Here is a 13,493-nt window from a genome sequence, read left to right as displayed (position 1 = left end):
GGAGTGGAAAATCAAATTACAGGCTGATCCAACTTCAGTGGAAATGCCTCAAGACAAGGAAATGATGCTCAGTAGTGTGTATGGCCTCTACGTTCCTGTATGACCCCCTACAACGCCTGGGCATGCTCCTGATGAGGCGGCAGATGTTCTCCTGAGGCCACGGCCCCACTTTCAGTATTTGGTCAGTATTTTTTCTCAGGAGTGGGAGCCAAAACCAAGTGAGGAACAATCAGAGAAAAGGTATAATACAAACAAGTGCACCGATTCTGCATTTATCACCCACTCCTGGTTTTGACTCCCACTCTTGAGAAAAAATACTGACCGAATACTGACCAAATACTAATAGTTGGGCCGTGGCCTGAGGGATCTCCTTCCAGGCCTGGATTAAAGCATCAGTCAACTCCTGGACAGTCTGTGGTGCAACGTGACGTTGGTGGATGGAATGAGACATGATGTCCCAGATGTTCTCAATTGGATTCACGTCTGGGAAACAGGCAGGCCAGTCCAAAGCATCAATGCCTTCATCATGCAGGAACTACTGACACACTTCAGCCACATGAGGCCTAGCATTGTCATGCATCAGAAGGAACCCAGGGCCCATTGTACCTGCATATGGTCTCACAATGGATCTGAGGATCTCATCCTGGTACCTAATGGCAGTCAGGGTACCTCAGGCTAGCACATGGAGGGCTGTGCGGCCCTTTAAAGAAATGCCTCCCCACACCATTACTGACCCACTGCCAAACCGGTCATTCTGGAGGATGTTGCAGGCGGCAACCACAGCGTCTCCAGATTCTGTCACGTCTGTCACATGTGCTCAGTGTGAACCTGCTCTCATCCGTGAAGAGCTCTGGGCGCCAATGTTGAATATGCCAGTCTTGGTGTTCTCTGGCAAATGCCAATCGCCCTGCACGGTGTTGGGCTGTAAGCACAACACCCACTTGTGGATGTCAGACCATCATACTACCCTCATGGAGTCTGTTTCTGACAGTTTGAGCAGACACATGGATGTTAGTTGCCTGCTGGAGGTCATTTTGCAGGACTCTGGCACTGCTCCTTCTTGCACAAAGGAGGAGGTAGCGGTCCTACTGCTGGGTTGCTGCCCTCCACGTGTCCTGGTGTACTGGCCTGTCTCCTGGTGTACTGGCCTGTCTCCTGGTGTACTGGCCTGTCTCCTGGTGTACTGGCTTGTTTCCTGGTGTACTGGCCTGTCTCCTGGTATCTGCTCCATGCTCTGGACACTGTGCTGACAGACACAGCTACCCTTCTTGCCACAGCTCGCATTGATGTGCCATCCTGGATGAGCTGCACTACCTGAGCAACTTCTGTGGGCTGTAGAGTCCATCTCATGCTACTGTACCTCTAGGGATAAGGGCAATGGCAAAAGGTAAAAGTGACCAAAGCAACAGCCAAAAAGGATGAGAACAGAGAAATGGTCTGTGGTCACCACCCGTAGAACCACTCCTTTATAGGGGGTATCTTGCTAATTGCCTATCATTTCTATCTGCCGTCTGTTCCATTTTCACAACAGCAGGAGAAATTGATTCACAATCAGTGTTGCTTCATAACTGGACAGTTAGATTTCACAGAAGTGTTATTTACATGGAGTTACATTGCGTTAAGTGTTCCCTTTTTTTTTTTGAGCAGTGTATTTTACCCTATTAATTACGGAACTTAGTATATTTCTAAAATATTTCCAGGTTCCCTTTATTAAGAGGATGGAGTAGTAAATGTGGTGACTTACTAGAGAATTAGCATACCTGTCAATTTCCTCCTGTTAGGAGCACATTGTTCACCATTGTGGTCTGAACATAAAGTATCTTGCACATCTAGTTAATTGCCTGGAATCTCACAGAAATGCTAATGTTACTGGAGTATAATATATGGGATATGTACAGTAAATAGCCCTATATATTCAGTGGTGATTGACATGACTCATTTCCTATTGAAGGTTTAGTGTTGTCATCACACCAGTTCAGTGACGTCACTTAATCGGAGATACTCAGACAAGTGAATCACTGTCAAAACCAAACTCCTAATAAGGGTGGCCCTAATCACAAGACAGGTTGATGATTGACAAACCATTCAACATGAAATCAAACAAAGTCAACCTCATTTCATATGATAAACTTTTGTTACCGTTGAAATTGTCTTTTTTTATTAGCTAATATTTAACTTGTAGGGGAACCTTTAAATTAATCTGTTCTACCAAACGATTTACCTTGTCATCTGCATGAAGCAGAGGATAGGGGGCGCTTCTCAGCTTACTGAGCACCTAGGTCCTAACATGTGGCATGCTTGGCATGTTAGATCTTTTTCTACACATTTAACCTGCTGTACCACCCACCAGCACTTCAGACCGTGAAGACATAGGACATCAGACAAGCAGTAGTGTAATAGTGATGTCACATATGTGAAAAATGTAATTTTACAAGCAGTATTACCCACATTTGTCACAGTATTTCTTTGAATTTTTTAGTGTGGAAACATGGCAAGAGAAGGACTAAGAACTCTAGTTGTTGCCAAAAAATCATTATCTGAAGAGCAGTATCAAGATTTTGAGGTACCATTAAAATATACATGAACATTAACTTTATGCATTGATTGGTGTTTGTCAGTTTTACATTATAGCACTAGCAGCATATTTGCAGCATTGTATAATACTTGAATTGACTCAATTATAGATTTGAGGTGGTGGGAATATGACTGACCAGTGATCATTTGTTCTTCACTTTTACAGCATGTATTAATCCTATTGCTCCAGTCCTTTTTACATATGAATGTATGCGATACTGCTGTTTCTTACTATGTAGCCTGCACTGGAACATTACAAATGTCTCATTTACTTGAAGGAAACCTGTTAATTAATTTTGATTAGTACCGTATAATTCTTCTAAAGCACATTGTTGGAATAGTCCTGGTTTTATTTGTTTTATACGTTTGGAAATGAGAAGAACACTTTCAGAGCAATATTTTTTTTCTACAGGGTGATCAGAAAAATATCGCTGTACGCAGTACCAGAGTTGACCATATAAATACAATACCAAATAGAGGACATGATCTGTCGCCAGATTTCACTATACAAACTGCATACATTATCAAATAGATCTCTTAGACCTGATAAAACTAGTGTACTCACTTTGAAAACCATGTCAGAACAGCTATAAAATCAGCATTGTATGTCTATCTATAGAATGAAACAGCCATTGGCATAGCTAGAGTCCAATGAGTTCTAGGACAAAGTTTTAATCTGTTCACCCCAGAAAAAAAAAAGTTAAAAATGAAATATATAAAGATTTAAAGTATATAAATCAGACGCATCAGGTCTAAGATATCTATGTTTGCAGTTTCCATTGAGAAATCTGGTGACAGATCTGCATTAATGCATTACAAAAGAACCTATGCAAAACAGATTCCAGCTTGTCCTTTTTAGGGAACTTTCTCTGTCGATTGTCTAAAAGCAAAATATGTCAAAATGCATGCAGAAAATGTGGACTTGAGCTTTACCTCCTACACCACAAAAACAAATTCAGACCCATCTTATTTAAGTTCCTAATGCACTATGCAGACTTATTGTTGGCGTTATCATGTTTATTTAGAAATATGCTATTAAAATAGCTGAACGCTATTAAAGGGAATGTGTTTAGTGAATATATAATGGAAATGTAAGCAGTTTAACAACTTGATGTGTTAAAAACCATATTGCTGTGCAAGGATTAACTTATAATGGTACCCTGTGTAACTGTCTGTGTCCGACTAGAGAAATACTTTATCTGCTGGTCAGCACATGTTGTTTGTCCTAATCCCACACAAGGTAGTAAGGAGTGGAATTCAATATACTCTCTTGATGCTGCTGCCAGGGGTTTTTCCATGCTTATTACTTTACTCCTCCTTGCTTGTTCCTTTCATCTGAGTAGTGATTGTATGTGCTACAGCAGAACTCACCTCAATAAATCACACTAGTGCAGTGCAACAAGCTCAGCGTCCGGCATATAAAGTGAAAAACCAGCCTATATGTCCATCCACTGAGCTGCTTGTACCGCACTACATTGATTTATTGAGGTGAGCTAAAATGTCTTCTTTTAAATTGAATACCATTGCTACTTTGAGGAATGGATCAGGCAGGGAGGAGTTACACCATAAGCATGGAATTACCTCTGCCAGTGGCATCAGTAGAGAATATTCACTTATCCTCCTTACCTCCTTTTCTGGGATCATTACAAACAGCGTACGCCGACCAGCAGCTAACGCACTTCTAAGGGTATGTGCACCCGTTGAGTATTTTGTGTGCAGAAATTTCTGCACAATTTCTGTATCTGTTGACAGCAAAAACACAGCCTCAAAAACGTTGCCTTTTTGCCGCTTTTTTTTTGCCTGCGTTTTTTCTGTGCATTCAAAACACAGGCAAAATCGCAGAGAATTGACATGCTGCAGATTATTTTCTGCACCAAATCTGCAAGTCAAAAATACTCAACGTGTGCATGACACTTCAGGATTCTCATTCGCTTTGCTGGCATCAGGCTTTGCTTCAGGTTTTGTTAACAAATCCGCTCGGAAAAAAACGCAACGTATGCACATGGCCTAATTGATCGGACACAGTATACAGCAGAGCACCTTTCAAAGTTTATTTCCACACAGCAACATTTTTTTTAAACACACCCAATTGTGTGTTTAATTTTACATGATCTTTCAAGTAAACAGTACTTTTGTTGTTCAGGGGACAACTCTTTTAATCTTGTTTCCTCATTGCTTCTTCTAATTTGCAATCTCTGCTTGATTGAGCTTTGATATTTTTTCTGTGGGGAGAGAGAAAAAGGTGATTGCACATGAATGTTATAAAAATGGCCATAAGTTTATAAAATGTACAGCAGGTGAAATAAGTAATAAGTATTGAACATGTCACCTATTTTCTAAGTAAATATATTTCTAAAGGTGCTATAGACATGAATTTCTCATCAGATGCTGGTAACAACCCAACCAATTCACACAGGCAAAGAAATCAAACCATAGATGTCCATAAATTATGTGTAATAATGAGAAATGACACATGGAAAAAATATTGAACACGCTTACAGAAATGTAATTAATACTTCGTACAGGAGCCTTTGTTGGTAATGACAGATTCAAGACGCCTCCTGTATGGAGAAACTAGTCGCATGCATTGCCCGGGTGTGATTTTGGCCCATTCTTCCACACAAACACTCTTCAAATCCAGAATAATCCATAATTTGTCTATTGGATTCAGGTCAGGTGATTGGCTGGGCCATTCTAGCAACTTTATTTTATTTTTCTGAAACCAATTGAGAGTTTCCTTGGCTGTGTGTTTGGGATCATTATCTTGCTGAAATATCCACCCTCATTTCATCTTCATCATCCTGGCAGATGGCAGCAGATTTTTTTTATCACGATCAAGAGTGTCTCGGTACATAATGCATCTAGTAGTGCGGGGCTGGGTAAAATAGGAGGCAGGTTACTGAACCATCAGTGAGCTGTCATAAGAGCATACAGATGAATATATAAGCAGCACCAGATAGAGAACCCCCCCCACAGGCCGCCCCGAAGCACGAGCATATCATTATCTCCAAACTGAAAGTAAAGATTACACAAGAACCACAGCACAGATTTCATCAACTCAGGTATCATTTTAATCAGTGTAACAGTGCCAACCTGATAATGTATGTAGTTTACTGAGCACAATGCTGCTGACAGGGTGCGCTTTAAAAAAGGCGTTAATAAATCGCTCACCGTGCAGTGAATGACCAAATCTGTTCCTTTTTTATGCAATGGGTGCCGTTTCAAATACTGCTGACCATCAGAAAAATAGTGCGTTGATCAATGCATCCAAAAATAGATCAAATCCTCTTATTTTATTCCATAAAAATAAAAAAATTAAAATCCACATGGCGGTGATAGAAAAAATGCTCTGACACATTTCTCTATCTTTCTGCAGCTCTCCTCAGGTGGTCCTTGGCTCTTGCACAACTCTTTTGATAATTCTTTTCACTCCTCTGTCTGAAATCTTGCAGGGAGCACCTGGTCATGGCCAGTTTATGGTGAAGTGATGTTCTTTCCACTTCTGGATTATGGCCCCAACAGTGCTTCCTGGAACCTTCAGTAGTTTGGAAATTCTTCTCTAACCCATGCAATCAGTATGTTTTGCAACAATAAAGTTGCAAAAGTCTTGAGACAGCTCACTGGTTTTACCCATCATGAGATGTTTTTTGTGTGGCACAAATGAGACACCTTTTTATAGACCATCAGTGAACCGGCAGTTATTATTTTTCACTAAGTGTCAGGATTGCTTTCTAATTACTGATAGATTTCAGCTGGTGTCATAACTTTCCATGGCTTATTGCACCTCTCTTTCTTTCATGTGTTCAATACTTTTTCCCTGTGTCATTTCTCATTATTGCACATAACTTAATTTATGGTATGGTATAACTAAATTATGATATCCATAGTTTGATTTCTTTTCCTGTGTGGATTGGATGGGTTGTCACTAACATCTGGTGAGAATTTCTTGTCAATAGCGCCTTTAAAAATATATTTACTTTGAAAATTGTTTACGTGTTCAATACTTATTTCACCCTCTGTATATGGTGACCAAACTCTTATCCCATGAATCAAGCTGTTAGTAGCAGTTTTAATGTACTGTAAAGGCTCATTGAGACATCCATTTTGTTGCGTACAAATTCTATCCGTGTTTTTCACGGATAAAATTTGTGTATATGAGGGTGCTGTTCACATGTCTGATTTTTTTGCGTACCCAGTGGTCCTCACTAAATCGCTGAGACATGTCCAATATGGACCAGAATGTCAGATCAAAATTGGCAATGCAAGTCTATGGGTCCATGAAAAAATTCAATAGGATTGAAAGAATAAGGTAGAGAAACTTTTTTTTTTTCTCATCCGATTCTCATACTCAGATGAAACTCTGATGAAAGACTGAACAAAATTATTGATGAAACCAGAACCGATTTTCTCTCGTATGTCAAAAAATGGATATCTGAATGAGCCCCAATTTGCAGTGTTTTAATTCAAAATACAATTTTCAGAATTCTTTGCTTCAGTGTGTCCCCCTGATGTTGCTACTAATTTGCTTTTTTGGAGTAAAGCTCTGGGCTTAATTAGTTTCCTTCCCCCTCTGGCAGTCTTCTCGGCTGTACTGACATGCCACTCCAGAAGCTGTGCTCCTTCTACGATGAGCAGGGCTCAAAGCCATTTCTATTGGCTTCTCGACAGTCTCACAGCAGTTTTGATCTTCCATATTAGTACACAGGGCAGTGACATATTAAAGGGTATCACCAAGGGTGCAGGACACTTGGTCCTTGAACATCCAGGCCCACTTCATATCCAAACAAAATGATAGGCAGCAATCCAGAATGGGGAGATAAGGGATTTCTTAATTTATCCATAGATGGATAAATAAAGAATACTGTTTTTTCTATTTTAGAGTGTTCCCTACCTGCTTGTTTGGACTTTCATTTTATATTCATGGATGTTTAATTTTTCATTTATGATCTCTTTGTCCAGAATCGGTACAATCAAGCCAAGCTAAGTATACATGACAGAGGTCTAAAGGTGGCAGCTGTGGTAGAGAGCCTGGAAAGGGAAATGGAGCTACTCTGCTTAACTGGTGTGGAGGATCAACTACAGGCCGATGTCAGGCCCACTCTGGAGATGTTGAGAAACGCAGGGATAAAGGTATGTGCATCCAGTGACGTAAATAAAGACAGTTGAGAATGTAGCTGTCTTGATGCCATATACGTAGCTTTGTTGTTTTTCTAAATAAAGTCCTGCCTGGGAAATTTGCTTGTTTTGCTTTATCGTATTTGCAACCCTGGTGGAAGATTGCTCCACCATAAAAAGGCATCAAAACAAATTTACATGGTTCTCAATGCCTATGAGTCTATCGACAATAACCCCCTTAAAATAGACCCCTAAAACCTCTTGAGGAGAGAACTTGGTGACAATATGTTATTTTTTTTTATTTGCTTTTAGATATGGATGCTTACGGGAGACAAGCTGGAAACAGCAACTTGTATAGCAAAGAGTTCTCACCTAGTATCACGGAACCAGGATATTCACATTTTCAGACCAGTAAGTCTATTTGGTAATCTTAGATCTTTTTACATTATGCTTTTTAATCATACAATAAACAACATAAATTAGAGTGCTTAAAGTAAGAGGTCATCAGTGTAACCCATCATCAAGTATTTGATACCCCTACAGTACCACCAACAAAATTCAGTGTTTACTCAGTTCTGATTGAAATCAAAGGGCTTTCCATCTAAAAAGGACCTTTTACCAAATTTTTCATGTCTAACTGGGCACAAGATGTAATAGACAATACTGAGCAGAATAAAGCATTTTTGTTTTGTTTTTTATTTCGCCTGTCCATTGTGGAGAATTAGCAATCAAGGTATTTGGCACTGGGCATTACTAGAGAAATTCACTGGGGGTGTGTACTTTTTCCTCTTTCTGATGCTTACCAATCATAAGCCGGCAGCAACACGCTGAGCAAAGAAAACATGCCCCCACAATAGCATTGACAAGCAGTCTGCCTTCCTCACTGCAGAGAGATGATGTGCTGGAGCACAGCAGACCTGAGTGTGATTAACCAACATCTCTCAGCTCTGGCAGTCAGTTTGCAGAAAGGTGCAGTGCTGCAGAGTTAAGCTTCACTACGAACACTTCTCTTATAATGCTGCCCGCTCTTCAGCAGGCATCCGCATACAAAGGGAAGAAGTACACTCCCCCACTATAGCTTAGAACAGACTCTATGTGAGTCTGTGTGTCTGGTCATTGTAGATTGATTACATGTGCTGGAGCACAGGAGATGTGAGTGTGAGTAACAGCTTTCACCTCTAGCACTCAGTGTGGGGGAGGGGCAGTGCAGCAGAGTTGGCAGCACTACACTTGCTTTGACAATGCTAATTTATATTTGGTCCTGCCAATAAAGTTCATTTGGATTTGAGAGGAGAGCTACTAGTAGTGTTTATATTGAGACTCAACAGAGATGAGAGCTGAAAGCTGTTAATCACACTCCATTCTGCTGTGATCCAGCATGTCATCACTCTGCAGTGAGAAGAGCGTACTGTTTGTCAATACATGTCTCACACTGAGCCTTTTCTAAGCTATTGTGGAGCATGTTCTTTTCTCAGTGTGTTGCTGCCTGCTTTTGATTGTTCAGCATCAGAAAAAGGAAATACGTGGCCCCAGTGATATCACTCTAGTAATGCCCACTTGAACTTAAAAAAAAATTAACTGTTTAGGTGTCAAATATTTTCATAGCTAAAATTTCCGCAACGCAGAGGCAAAATTAAAAAAAAAATAAAAAAAATGTTTTATTCTGCTCTGCAGCCACTATTACATTGTGTGTCCAGTTCAACTTGAAAAATTTGGTGGAAAAGTTTTTTCCACTGATAGCACACTCACACGTTACATTTTATAGATCTATCCACATGTCCATTTTTATTTGTTTTTTAGCTGACCAATGGCCCACATTAAAAATGGAGATATGTCCTATTCTGATCCATCTCGCGGACAAAATTTATCTATTCAGTTGAATAAGTCCGTAAATGAAAATGAACAGCACACTGTTGGCATCTGCATGCTGTCTATTTTTCATTGACGGATTGCTTGTGAATGCCTGGAAATCCTACATAAATTTTGGGATGAAACTGAGACCAAAACCAATGAAAACCAAAGGCCGTACACTCTTTAAAAAAAAAAAAAAAAAAAAAAACACAGACATGTGAAAATCAAATATAGTATATAAATGTAAAATGGGGGTTCAAAATAAAATGTATTCTATCAGTTTTGTATGCTAAATTAGGTCTAGTCCCGGAACCCTTATGTAATGAGTGTGAATGTCAAATCCCAAAGAGCAAACCTTTGACTTTTCTTTAGGAAGGATGAAGTGGATTTTTTGTTTGAAAAATTTCCTGCATATCTCACGATTGTGAAAATTCCCTTACTGCTTGTGTTACATGATTTTCATATTGCATGGCACACCTTCAGATTTGATATTTTTATAAATTGGCACATCAAATAAAAAAGGTTGCTGATCACTTTGCGGGTGAGTTGAACAAACTGATCTCTACTATCGGAAGGGCAAAAGAGATCAGCAGCAGTATCTCATAAAGGAAACAAAGTCATTATTTCCAATAACTGAAGGTATGTTAAAGAGGGTCAAATAAAACAAATCAGTCATAAATATTAGACTTTGTCATTTTTTATTAAGTAAAATGATCCATCTTCACATCTGTGAGAGGCAAAAGTATGTGAACTATGAATTTTAGCCCATTCCTCCCTACAAAACCACTTTAACTCTGTTTTGTTGGTGTGTTTTCTCCCATGAACTGCTTACTTCAGGTCCTTCCACAAGATTTGAACTATATTCGTTAACCATTCTTTTGGTAGAACTACTGGTGTGCTTTCGGTGATTGTCCTTCAGCGTGATTTATGATCGAGATTCAGCTCTAGAGATATTATCCTATAGAATGTGCTAAAAAACCTAATAATTTATTGTTCAATCAATGACGGCAAGCCGTCATGGCCACCACTACTGTGTTTCACAGATGCGATGAGTTTTCTTTTTCTGTAATACAGTATTTTTTTTTCCAAACATAATGCTTCTCATTTAAACAAAAAAGCTATATTTTGCTCTCATCCATCAAAAACATTGTTACTGTAGCCTTCTGGTTTGCCAACGGGATCTTTAACAAACTGCAGAAGGGCAGCAGTGTCCTTTTTATAGAGCAGTGACTTTCTCCTTGCAATTCTGTCATGCACACCATTCTTGTTTAGTGTCCTCCAGATGGTTGACTTGTAAAGTTAAAATTATCTGATGTGAGAGAGGCCTTTAGTTGCTTAGATGTTACCTTGGATTCCTTCGCGACCTTGCACACTTGTTCCTGTAGTGATCTTTGTTGGTCTGCCCCTCGGTGGCAGGGTAATAATGGTCTTGAATTTACTTCATTTGTACACGTCTGACTGTTGATTGGTGGAGTCTAGTGATGAGCAAGTGTGCTCGTTTAACCCTTTAACCAAGCATACAAGCATACTCGGGCGCTTACCGAGTATCTTCGACGTGCTCGTATATTATGTTAGAGTCCCTGCGTCTGCATGATTTACGGCTTTTAGACAGCCTCAACACATGTGAGGATTCCCTAACAAACAAGCGATCCCTGCATGTGTTGAGGCTTTCTAACAGTCATAAATCATGTAGATGCAGGGTCTCAGACATAACATTCGAGCACCCCGAAGATACTCGGTAAGCATCCGAGCATGCTCGATTAAATGGTTAAATGCACATGCTCGCTCATTACTAGTGGAGTCCAAACTCTTTTTTTAGATGGTTTTGTAACCTTTTCCAGCATGATCAACATCAACAACTCTTCCTTTGAGGCCCTCAGAGATATCATTTGCTTATGCCATGATACACTTTCACAAATGGGTTGTGAAGTTCAGACTTTGATAGATCCATGTTCTTTTTAGTAAAACAGGACACCCACTTACACCTGATTGCAAACACCAGACTTTGAATTTCACCTTCAAATTACCTGCTAATCCTAAAGGTTCACATACTTTTGCCACTCATAGACATGTGATATTGGATCAGGACTACCAGAGGTTCTGGGCAGCCGGCCTGATATAAATATATTAGTAAATTCTAGAATTTACTATTAACATAAAATTTATAAACAGATTTTTACCTGAAAAATTCCTTTTAACTTGTTTTCACTAAAGCAAGAAGATTACTGTAAAAGTAGAGACACTCTAGATCAGGGGTGGGGAATCTTTTTTTCTGCCAAGGGCCATTTGGATATTTATACCATCCTTTGGGGGCGTACAGATTGCGCCCACAAAGTATGTCCTCACGCTGGCCCTGGTGTCAGGATGTAATCTTTCGTTGCACACTCCTGAGAATTCAGTAGTGAACACTACGTGCACACACAGCAAGAAGAAATTAATGCGCCGGCGGCCGGCAAAATACAGCTGCCGGCCCAAGCACTGTGGTCCCCAGAAATCTGTCCAGAGGGGGCGGATAAAAGGTAATCGAGGGCCGTAAATGGCACGCTGGCCTGAGTTTCACCACCCCTGCTCTAGATAGTCATCTTCAACCTTTGCCATCATTAATGCATGGTTAGCGAGCAACGTTTTCCACTGTTGTCCTTAATTCCTATGTACGTCGATTAGCCAGACATTGTGTTCTTTATTGCACACAGAGAAGGATTACTGAGTGGCAGATAATTAAACACATAAAATATATGAGAATATGCTGAGTACTCCATAGAATATTTTAAATAATAATTATTTTTTAAGGCTGTGCTGAGGAGGCAGCAATTTTCCATGCACTTTTAATTATAACTTTGTTTTATGTCCTAAAATAAAAATGGCAAAGTTGTTACGACTTCTTTGGCACTCTCTGATAAGACATATGTCTGTGTCTCGTCTAAATGAAGCACTTTTCCAACAGAAATAATTATTAGAATATCATTTACATGTAAATGCAGTTTGTTGTGAAACATCAGAATAGCAGATTAGGCCCTGCAGACTCCTATTTGCAATTAAATTATTAATGCTTCTGATAAAACTTCAGATCAATTTTTGTTGACCTTTTCAGAAAGTAACATCGCAAATTAAGTTTCTTGAACAAAATCTATTTACTTTGCGTTTTCCTATAGTTTATAATAAGTAGGGAGACTACAATTATGTCAATTTACCGTGTAAGGACTTTGAAATGAAATTTGAAAAGCTAATCATTTGCTCACATTTTTTTATGGTGCCTACATGTTCTAGTAGGTTTCTGGGTCCTAAGAAATATTTTAGAAACTACTCAGTTATTGTATAATTGTTTGTATGGACTAATAATAATAATATAGTTTTATGTAAAGCATGTTCTTTAGGAGTGAAGGAGGTTAATTCTTTAACATAAAATGAAATGTTAAATGGATTTTTGAGGGCTATAATATTGATGACCTGTTCTTATCATACAGTGGGTATGGAAAGTATTCAGACCCCTTTAAATTTTTCACTCTTTGTTTCATTGCAGCGATTTGGTAAATTCTAAAAAGTTCTTTTTTTTTTCTCATTAACGTACACTCTGCACCCCGTCTTGACTGAAAAAAAAAACAGAAATGTAGAAATTTCTGCAAATGTATTAAAAAAGAAAAACTGAAATATCACATGGTCATAAGTATTCAGACCCTTTGCTCAGACACCTATATTTAAGTCACATGCTGTCCATTTCCTTGTGATCCTCCTTGAGATGGTTCTACTCCTTCATTGGAGTCCAGCTGTGTTTAACTATACTGATAGGACTTGATTTAGAAAGGCACACACCTGTCTATATAAGACCTCACACCTCGAAGTGCATGTCAGACCAAATGAGAATTATGAGCTCAAAGGAACTGCCCAAGGAGCTCAGAGACAGAATTGTGTTAAGGCACCGATCTGGCCAAGGTTACAAAAGAATTTCTGCATTA

The 13,493-nt window shown here is 39.3% G+C and overlaps 1 protein-coding gene across 3 annotated transcripts in view; it reads left to right on the top strand.

The window, feature by feature from the left end:
• The window catches only part of ATP9B (ATPase phospholipid transporting 9B (putative)), a 383,456-nt gene that overhangs the window by 331,341 nt on the left and 38,622 nt on the right, over positions 1-13,493 (top strand). For all 3 annotated transcript variants that reach the window (XM_073678911.1, XM_073678910.1, XM_073678909.1), the window contains 3 exons: positions 2,480-2,563; positions 7,534-7,704; positions 8,002-8,100. In XM_073678911.1, the coding sequence (XP_073535012.1) occupies positions 2,480-2,563; positions 7,534-7,704; positions 8,002-8,100 (354 nt within the window). The remainder of the gene's footprint in view (positions 1-2,479; positions 2,564-7,533; positions 7,705-8,001; positions 8,101-13,493) is intronic.

The sequence above is a fragment of the Phyllobates terribilis genome, unplaced genomic scaffold, assembly GCF_046119375.1.
Source record: "Phyllobates terribilis strain yellow unplaced genomic scaffold, ASM4611937v1 Scaffold_4__5_contigs__length_816908805, whole genome shotgun sequence".
In the NCBI taxonomy this organism is placed as follows: domain Eukaryota; kingdom Metazoa; phylum Chordata; class Amphibia; order Anura; family Dendrobatidae; genus Phyllobates; species Phyllobates terribilis.
The sequence above is the reverse complement of the archived record's forward strand: the minus strand, read 5'-3'. Positions and strand labels throughout refer to the sequence as shown.